Source organism: Piliocolobus tephrosceles, chromosome 10, assembly GCF_002776525.5.
Source record: "Piliocolobus tephrosceles isolate RC106 chromosome 10, ASM277652v3, whole genome shotgun sequence".
Taxonomy (NCBI): Eukaryota; Metazoa; Chordata; class Mammalia; order Primates; family Cercopithecidae; genus Piliocolobus; species Piliocolobus tephrosceles.
Genome location: NC_045443.1, coordinates 32,707,386 through 32,716,922, shown reverse-complemented (window position 1 = coordinate 32,716,922; position 9,537 = coordinate 32,707,386). Strand labels below are relative to the sequence as shown.

Sequence of the window (9,537 nt, the reverse complement as noted above, 5' to 3'; positions counted from 1 at the left end):
GCTGATGCCAATTGCTTTAAAGTATCAATTTAAAAATTGTTGATTAGTTCTTTGTGTCCTAAAAAAGCAAATAGGCTTCTATAAAGGGTTATCCCTGGAAATGTTTTAGTTATGAAATCACAGTGAAAGTAATTAGGATTCCTTTTCAGGGCTTAAAAAGGCTGAAGTCAATAGAGTAGCTGTATGAAACTCGGAAGTGTTCCATGACATACTATTTGCATGGTGTTTCATAGTCACCAAGTGCATTGTTTCTTGTAATGACCACAAGAATTTATAGTTGGGATTTAGGTAAATTGTCTAAGCCATATGACCAGTAAGAGCAGGACTAAGACTTTTTTTTGAGACAGAGTCTTGCTCTGTCACCCAGGCTGGGGTGCAGTGGCGCCATCTCAGCTCCTGACCTCGTGATCTGCCCACCTAAGCCTCCCAAAGCACTGGGATTACAGGTATGAGCCACTGCACCTGGCCTGAACAGTTCGAGTTCTTTTCGTGCTTGTTTCACTATACAGTTTACCCTTGAACAACAAAGGATTGAAGCATGGGTCCTTATATGTGGGCTTTTTTCAATAAATAGCCCTCTGCATTGATGGGTTCCACATTTACAACCAAATGTGGATGAAACATGGTATTCCATCAGGATGCAAAACCTACCAATACAGAGGTTTGACTCAGGGACTTGAGTATGAGCAGGGACTTGAGCAGGGACTCAGGGACTTGAGAGAGCTCAGGGACTTGAGTATGAGCAGATTTGGGTACCTGTGGGTGGTCCTGGAACCAGTCTCCCACGGACACTGTGGGCCGACTGGGTAAGCCTTTAGAATGTAGGCAAATACCACAAACTATGGAGCAAAGCAATCGTTTCCTCGGGTATGGAGCAGCACTGTTTTGTCGGTTGTTGGAGATCCAGACTTGGAGCTATAACAAACAGAAGCCACTGTTTTTACACTTGGAGAACTTTGAGTCTGTCCTAAGCTTTATTCTTGAAAGACTTACACAGGTTTTTTTTTTTTTTTTGGCAAAGGGCAGGTTGGAGGTAGGAGTATCAGTACCTTACTGGAGTAACTTTCCTGAGCAGACAACCGAAATCACTGTGAACTGAACATGAGCTGAAATAACATGTAAAGCTTTGGAATTAATTTAAGGATGTGTTTATTTACAAGATACAAATGTTTAATATTTAATAGGAATTAAAGTGCTTAATTTTACAATGTTTCCAATTATCTGCTTTTATGACCAAATATACATATGTTACACAATATATACATTATCTGCAAGTATTTTACATTCACATAGCTAGAAAAGAAAAATTACTTGTGTATACTTTCACACTTGAGTCACACTTGAGTAGAATTCCAAAAACATACATTCTCAAACTTATCAGTCAAGAATTCAAAAGAAAAATCCAGATACGCTTATTCTACTTTTTGAGTCAAAGTCTCACTCTGTCACCCAGGCTGGAGTGCAGTGGTGCAATCTCGGCTCACTGCAACCTCTGTCTCCCCGGTTCAAGCAATTCTCCTGCCTCAGCCTCCCGAGTAGCTGGGATTACAGGCATGTACCACCACACCTGGCTAATTTTTGTATTTTTAGTAGAGACAGGGTTTTGCCATGTTGGCCAGGCTGGTCTCAAACTCCTCGGCCTCCCAAAGTGCTGGGATTACAGGCGTGAGCCACCACACCTGGCCCAGATATGCTTATTTTATTTTATTTTTTTAGTAGAGACGGGGTTTCACCATGTTGGCCAGGCTGGTCTCGAACTCCTGACCTGAAGTGATCCGTCCACCTTGGCCTCCCAAGGGCTGGGATTACAGGCGGAAGCCACTATGCCCGGCCTATGTTATTTTTAAATGTCAATTGTCACTCACAAAACGAAATGCTAGTTTGGTTAAAAAAAAAAAAAAAAAAAAGTCTTATATACAGGTAGACATGACTGTTCTGCTAATGAAGAGAGCCCCCCCCAAGTGATACATTCCAATATCCATATACTGTGTAATATATAATGTGATTCTCTTACAATGGTCCCCACAGACTAGTTTCTTCCCAAACCTATATTTCACTATGTATTTGGTATTGATTTATTAAAATACGATATAAGATTTCTTGATTTACATTTTCCACTAAAACTACCACAATGAATTTTAGGAAAAGGGGTTGATCATCATATAACTCCCAGTGACCCCAACAAGTTAAAACTATCTTGTAGAAGCCATGTGCTATTTCATGTCAAAACACAGGAAAAGATACTGCATTCTGCCAAATGCTTAGTCCAGAAAGTAGAAGACCATGATTGACTTCAGATTTTTTTTTTTTTTTTTGCCCCAGTAAACAGTATAGAAAATGATCTGAGAATGAAATTATTTTGTAAAAGCCCAAAGGAGAAAAAGAGTAACAAGATATCATAGTCTAGCATCTACAGGCCAAGGTCAAAAACCTGGGTGCAATGGATCCCATCAGCATGTAATTACATAGATTTATATTTTATATCCCTTCTGCAGTTAAAATATTTCCTCTTATTTTAAAATACATTTCTGTGGTCTGGAGACCAGCAGTCTCTCCCCCTCACCTCTCTTCATTCTTGCTTGTTTCTTATCTTATTCCTCTCTGCCCTTTCTGTAAAGAAGGCAAGTTATCTTCTCATGACTATGTGATTAAGGGGTATATATAAGGATGAATTATACATAAAGATCCATGTAATAATTTATGTTAAAATATTTAAGTTAAACAATTTCGATAGAAAAACTTCATTTCTATGGAAAGACAGAATTGGAAATCAACAGTGTTTTTACATATATACATACATGTATAAATTCACAGAAAGGGTTTTTAAGTTGACCTAGAGGTCTTTATGTATCATAGTCATTTTCTGAAGCTGAGAATCTATAGTAGATAATAGTATGAAAATAACAAGTAGGTTTGATTCTAATAGAATTGGTAGAATGAGGAAGCAACACGATCCACTACAGATGTCTATACAGTCCAAAGAACAGGAACTGGTTGGCCACAGTTCATATACTAATACATTCTTGGAGAACACAAAATTTAAGAATGAAAACATTAAGACATTCTTGCCTTTTAATTTTAGCTTATAAATATCATGTGCTTAATCTTAGACCCACTAACACAAATATCATATGATATAGGAAATCTTCATTAATCTACTCTGCATTATAGCAAAGATACCTGTAAAACCCAAGACACTTGTTCCCTAGAAGTTTACTTGCTCCAGTTGGTGCTTGCTACTCAGGATGTATCTAGTCCAGAAAGATCATCAGAAATGTATCACAGACAATATGCTCAGATTAAGAACTTAAGGCTTTGAATAGAACCAGAAAACAAAAGCAACAACCCTGTTTCCAAAAGCAGGGACGAGGAAAAGTAAAACAGAATTGTGAGCTCAAAAGAATTTTTGATAAAAGTTTTTAGAAGGCATCAAAGAATCTTTAACAACCCTCCAGTACCACAAACTTTATCGTTTTCTTTATACATTTATAACTAGAACAAGTGCTCTTAAAAAAAATCCTAATGTGTATGTGTATATATATATGGGGAAAGGGTACATTTAAAAGGTTAGTTTCTGTAAAAAGTTTAATAATTTTTTTAAAAATTGGGGTAAGTCACCTAGTGAAGATAAGTACACAAACCTGATGTCAAATTAAACTTCATGGAAAACAAAATGTGCTTTTTCTATCCATTTACTTTGTTAAAGTAAAAATGCTCTTGATAGTTATTTAAAATCCAAGGAATGATGCCCCTTCCCATCTCCCTTCCTTATACTCTGCAATTTGAATTACCGTATCACATCTAGAAAGTTAATATAATTCTCTATATTCTTGTGGCAAGAGGCCTTCATATTAAATTTTTGGTATAAAACCATACCCTGAAGAGTTTTATTGCTTGCATACATGATGACACTGTGATGCCATTATTACAAAAGTGGCTGGTGTTTTTTCTTATCGAGCCCCACTTAAAACCAAGATAAAAGTCTGCACTATATTTCATACTTAACATGCCAAATGGTAGGCTTTCAGCAAAAGCAAAATTTAAGCTTAAAATATTGAAATGTTTTGTAATGAACAGTAATTCTGTCAAGGAAGTACTTTGTAAAGTTTGGAGGAAGGGCACTTTAAAGAAAAGATGACTTGGAAAGCACCAAATGAGTGAAAATAAAGAATTAAGACCCACAGGGACGTTGGTTTTAATGGGAAAGCAACCAATGATATTTTTAGGTTCAGTTTGTCATAACTGCTCAAGTATCTTGGAAAGGAAAAGGCATTGATTATCCTTATCATCAATCACACTTTGAGGTCTCTTGGTTGAATTGTTTAATAAATGGCTAACAGAATTCCTTTACCTTTCATTGAGTAAAAACATCAGTGATTCTTTAATAAGAGAGAAGCAGGTAAGGTTGTTTCACTGCTTCTCTTTGTGTTTAGCTGAAGAATGTGGGGTGGAAAGTGAATACGGTGACCAGATAACCGGAAATTCTCTTCTAGTATTACTGCTTCTCATTTAAAAAATTAAAGATAGTAACTGTTAAGAGCATGATAATAAACATTATCTTTATATGAGTATTTTTTCAATGATCTAAGTTAAGTAACATTGATATTTATTGAGCCAAAACTTAAGTGTGTTCATGTTACTTCTGTTTTGGTAGGGAGAGTGTAGTCTTCTTGCTTTTGAAAATAGTTTTCAAAAATAATCTGACTCATAAATCTTCCCATTGGCCCATACATTACCACTGTTCTAGCCACACTTTAAAAAGTCCTCTTCCCCTGCTAATCATTCTATATTTCCATTGCTTCTCTTTTCTTGAGATTAAGAAAACCAAAGCATCATCTATAGCTATAGTTTAATTTTCCAAAAAACCACTCTGAGTATATATCACACACATACCCCGTTGGCCATTAACAAAGAGAAGCAATGTAAATTTTCTTCTAGTCTTTCCCTGATTTAATAGGGCCTAAGAAGCTACTTTTATCTCTTTTTGGCTCCATGTATTTGGTTTAATGTTAATGATCATGGCTGATATTCCTTTTATGGAGGAAGGGAACCTAATTATGTCAGCAATAATTGGTTCACTTGCTCCTTTGGGGTGGAAAAAATAAGATATTTCGTAAAGTAACAAGGCCTGAACAAATGTGTAGCAGTCTCAAATTCTATTCTACATCTAAGGTGTAATCCTTACATACTAAAGATAGTGGGGTCATTCTTGTAGATTTCTAGCAGACTGGTACATTAAAAAGTGAGAATGCTTGGGGTATGACAGTATAAAAAAAGGTTTAATTTGAGAAAAGGATTAAGTTAAATAGTAAACAGCGTGAGATTTTAATCACGAGTACAACAGAGTGAAGAGCAGCCTTCATGACAAGGAACCACGTGACCAGCTCCTGCCCCAAATATAGGTTATCACATGTGGATTTTGTTTCATTCGGACAAAGGAAAAGCCCCACACAGTTACCTTAAGTGCTCATTATATAGAGACCTCATTTAACCATGCTCAATCATCTTATAGAAAAGAAAAACATTACAATAAATGTGGTTTCCACATATCCTAGTTCTGTGAAAGGTCAGGTGTCTCCTAAAGTTTGGGTTTTGGTGAAAATTTTTGTACATGCTGATGTTAACTACTGCAACAATTACAGGATCGTAAAAGGTAAAACAACTTGTACAACTTTGACTGTCCCAGTGACCAAAATGCACTTTAATCTTAGAATAATCAAGACTGAAGCATTAACTGAACCCTCATCTTATATTAATAGCACCTTCTAAGAGAGGCACTGTTTTAAATAGGCACAGAAACAAAAAATGGTACTTTAAAAATATTGTTGGAATTCACAAATATATCCCATGCCACATAAATTACCGCTTATTATAAAAATATCAATACCCTCAAATGCCAATCAGCAAAACATAAATCACCAAAACATTTCTTCAGTTTAGAACATTGCTCAATTCCAAGATAAACCATGCTTTATATTTAAAAAATAAATTAGAGATGAATGTGAACCCAAAGCTAAAGAGAAAAGCATGTATAATATATATATTCAATACTATATATACATAATTGCTATATACTTAAGATATTCTTAGGAGTATTTCTACAAAAACAAGTTATCTCTTCTTCATAAATCCAAAATCTGAACACAACAATTTGTCCTTTTGTTTTAAAAGAACAGACATCATTTATGCAGCTAAAGATTTATAAACTAAATTCAATAAGTTAATACAATAGCCTAAACTGTCCCTGTATTTTTCACCATGGATCTATTTTGGCAACATGGAGGTATATCTTTCAAACGGTTCCAGGTCCTACATGTGAAAGAGAAGACATGAAAGGATTTCTTAAATCAAAGTGCTTATTCTAACCTGACGGTGACAGAATCAATTGATACCATTTCTTCAAGACAAAAAAACACATATTCAAGGAATAGCTCAAAAAATGCTCCAGTTTTCACATTATTTCAAAACTTTATCGGTAGAATGACTCTGCACACTAATTTCACTAAGAGTACATAAACATAGGAAAACAGTCCTCAAAGGATGCATTTATGAGCCTATATTTTTCAACATAAAGTGCTAGCAGATGTGTAAGAAGAGCTGGGAATGTCTTGAGCTATAAGTCTTGAGACCTCCACACTGTGGCTGGTCCTGAGGAGTTCAGCATTCTGATTTTTTCTTAGGTTCAGGATGATCATCCAAGGTAGCTGGATGCTCATTTGGACCATCTGGTGTCTCACCTGTGACAGCTAAAAGGATGACTTTCAGCCACTTCTGCTTCAGTTCCTCACTGTCTGCAGCAAAGCTGTGCACAGACTTAGACTGGGTCAGTTTGAAACTGTGTGGCAGGTCTGCACTCCTTGGCATTTCATCCACCACATAGCCCAGAAGGGGAATGGTGGCCTGGGCTCTGACGTCCTAAAACAAAAACATCAGACATTAAAAGCAGGAGATGTATTCGCTTGTTAAATGTGTCCCTTGCTCCTACTACATCTCTCTTCCTACCACTGTTCCAAACAGACTTAAACAGTGAGTTCTCCATGGGCACAGAGGGCAATCCCATTGCTTAGTACAGAGCCTGTACGTGAGGCCACTGATAATGTTAGCTGAATGAAGGAGAGCTGACACCCAAATCAGCTAGGACTCTGAGACACTACACCCTCCTCTCTGTGAAAGAGCCCATTCAACTCTTCATTCAGTGAAAAGGGGAAGAAAACAATCACCATCATACTGTATTAAACCAGCAAACATTAATGATTATCTCATTACTAAAGGCAGTTTTATTTTGTGATTCATTCATTCCCTCATCAACTTATTTATGGACATAGAAAGCTTATAGGAAAAGCAATAAAGGAGAGTAAGCTATATAGCCTTTCATTTTCAGTCTATTTTCAAAATAAAATAATTTTACCAGCCCTTAATTTATAGACTGAAATATAACAGGTATATTTAAAATTTTTATATTTCAGAGTAAACGCATAACTGGTTTAAGTGTTGTACATTTGATTCTTCAAGCACAACACAATCATAGGACCTGGTGCTGCTCTTGTTAAAAGCTAAACCTGCATGTCATTGTTCCCATAGATTTATCTCAGATCCATATAAGTGGAGTTCTCAAAAAATTGTTACTCAATGATAATGCAAGATTGATTTTAAGCTCCCCTTCCTCTTAAACACCTTTTTCAGGTATCTAGCCATTGAGCAAAAAGAAAAAATAAAATAAAAAAAACAAAATTGGCTGGGTGCGGTGGCTCACGCCTTTATTCCCAGCACTTTGGGAGGCCCGGGGGGGGTGGATCACCTGAGGTCAGGAGTTTGAGACCAGCCTGATCAACATGGTGAAACCCCATCTCTACTAAAAATACAAAAATTAGCCAGTTGCGGTGGTGGGTACATGTAATCCCAGCTACTCGGGAGGCTGAGGCAGGAGAATCACTTGAACCCGGGAGGTCGAGGTTGCAGTGACCCGAGATGGCGCCATTGCACTCCAGCCTGGGTGATATGAGCAAAACGCTATCACAAAGAAAACAACAACACAACAACAACAACAACAACAAAAAACAAAATTAAAGAGTCTTTTCTTAATGTTTCCTATCATTAAAAAGACTTGTTTCTCCCATCTTACTTCCCCTCCTCCTCATGCTCATTCCTAATTCAACTCACCTTTTCTCAAACCCATTGAATGAGACAAGAAAGGGGACAGATGATCCATAGACTGAAGAAAACATAGGCTATAAAATGAATCAATCAGCTTAAACAACAAACTTGAACTTTACTCATTATTTTTCAATTTTAATGAAACAATGAAACTGCCTGAACTCTTGTTCTACAGATTTTGAGTCCACGGTCCACTTGCTTCCCCTTGCCCCCAAGGGCATCTATCCCTTCAGACAGATGTGGTTTAGATACCTGGGGGGCACCATACATGTACAGCACAAGAGGGTCTTGCTTGGGGATCACACACCAAGCTTTCTGCCAAGGTTTTGACTTCTCCATATACTGAAGAAAGCTGCACACCACACTGTTTCCAGATACTTCTGCTGATTCAATCTAGAAAAATATAATGGAAAGAAAGAGAGAATGAACACACAACAAACCAGATAGAGAAGTCGTTCAACTAAAGGGAAATATTCACAAAGTACAATGTGTTTATATAAAATGTCTCCCTGGACTGTCCAAAAGATTCATTTGCAATTATTGTTTAAACATTTTAACATGGAAAATATTTAAGCTAATTTTAGCTCTTCATATAACTAGACCTTGTATTTAAAGAGTTAAATGTTTATTGATTGCTTACTATGTAGGCACTTTTCTTAGCTCAATACATGTCTTATTTCATTTAATCCTCACACCAACACTGAGAAGTTAGTATTTTCATTTTTTCTGAGGCTCAGAGTTTAAAAAGCTTTCCCAAGATCACACATTGGCATGCTGGGATTTGATTGATTGGCATGATTGTATGTTTTCTGAATTTATTGATTGATTGATTGATTGATTGATTGATTGACGGAATCTCACTCTGTTGCCCAGGGTGGAGTGTGGTGGCGTAATCTCAGCTCACCTTCCGGGTTCATGTCATTCTCCTGTCTCAGCCTCCCAAGTAGCTGGGACTACAGGCGCCCGACACCACACCTGGCTAATTTTTTGTATTTTTAATAGAGATGGGGTTTCACCGTGTTAGCCAGGATGGTCTTGATCTCCTGACCTCATGATTTGCCCGCCTTGGCCTCCAAAAGTGCTGGGATTACAGGCGTGAGCCACCGCACCCGGCCAAGGCTCTTTTATTTATAAATTACCCAGTCTTGGGTATATCTTTATAGCAGTGTGAGTACAGACTAATACATAGAGACATTTAATTTTTCTGTTTTGCCTCCTAATATAAAAATTGTTGGCTAAAAGGCCGGGTGCGGTGGCTCATACGTGTAATCCCAGCACTTTGGGAGGCAGAGGCAGGCAGATCACTTGAGGCAGGAATTCAAAACTAGCCTGGTCAACACAGCAAAACCCTGTCTCCACTAAAAAAAAAAAAAAAAAAAAAAA

The 9,537-nt window shown here is 37.1% G+C and overlaps 1 protein-coding gene across 4 annotated transcripts in view; it reads right to left on the bottom strand.

Annotated features, from left to right (window-relative positions):
* Nucleotides 1–1,132: 1,132 nt before the first annotated feature.
* The window catches only part of FGD4 (FYVE, RhoGEF and PH domain containing 4), a 169,468-nt gene continuing 161,063 nt past the window's right edge, over nucleotides 1,133–9,537 (bottom strand). For all 4 annotated transcript variants that reach the window (XM_023208952.2, XM_023208951.2, XM_023208953.2 and 1 more), the window contains 2 exons: nucleotides 8,407–8,547; nucleotides 1,133–6,915 (listed from right to left, as the gene is read on the bottom strand). In XM_023208952.2, the coding sequence (XP_023064720.2) occupies nucleotides 6,658–6,915; nucleotides 8,407–8,547 (399 nt within the window). In that variant the 3' untranslated portion in view covers nucleotides 1,133–6,657. The remainder of the gene's footprint in view (nucleotides 6,916–8,406; nucleotides 8,548–9,537) is intronic.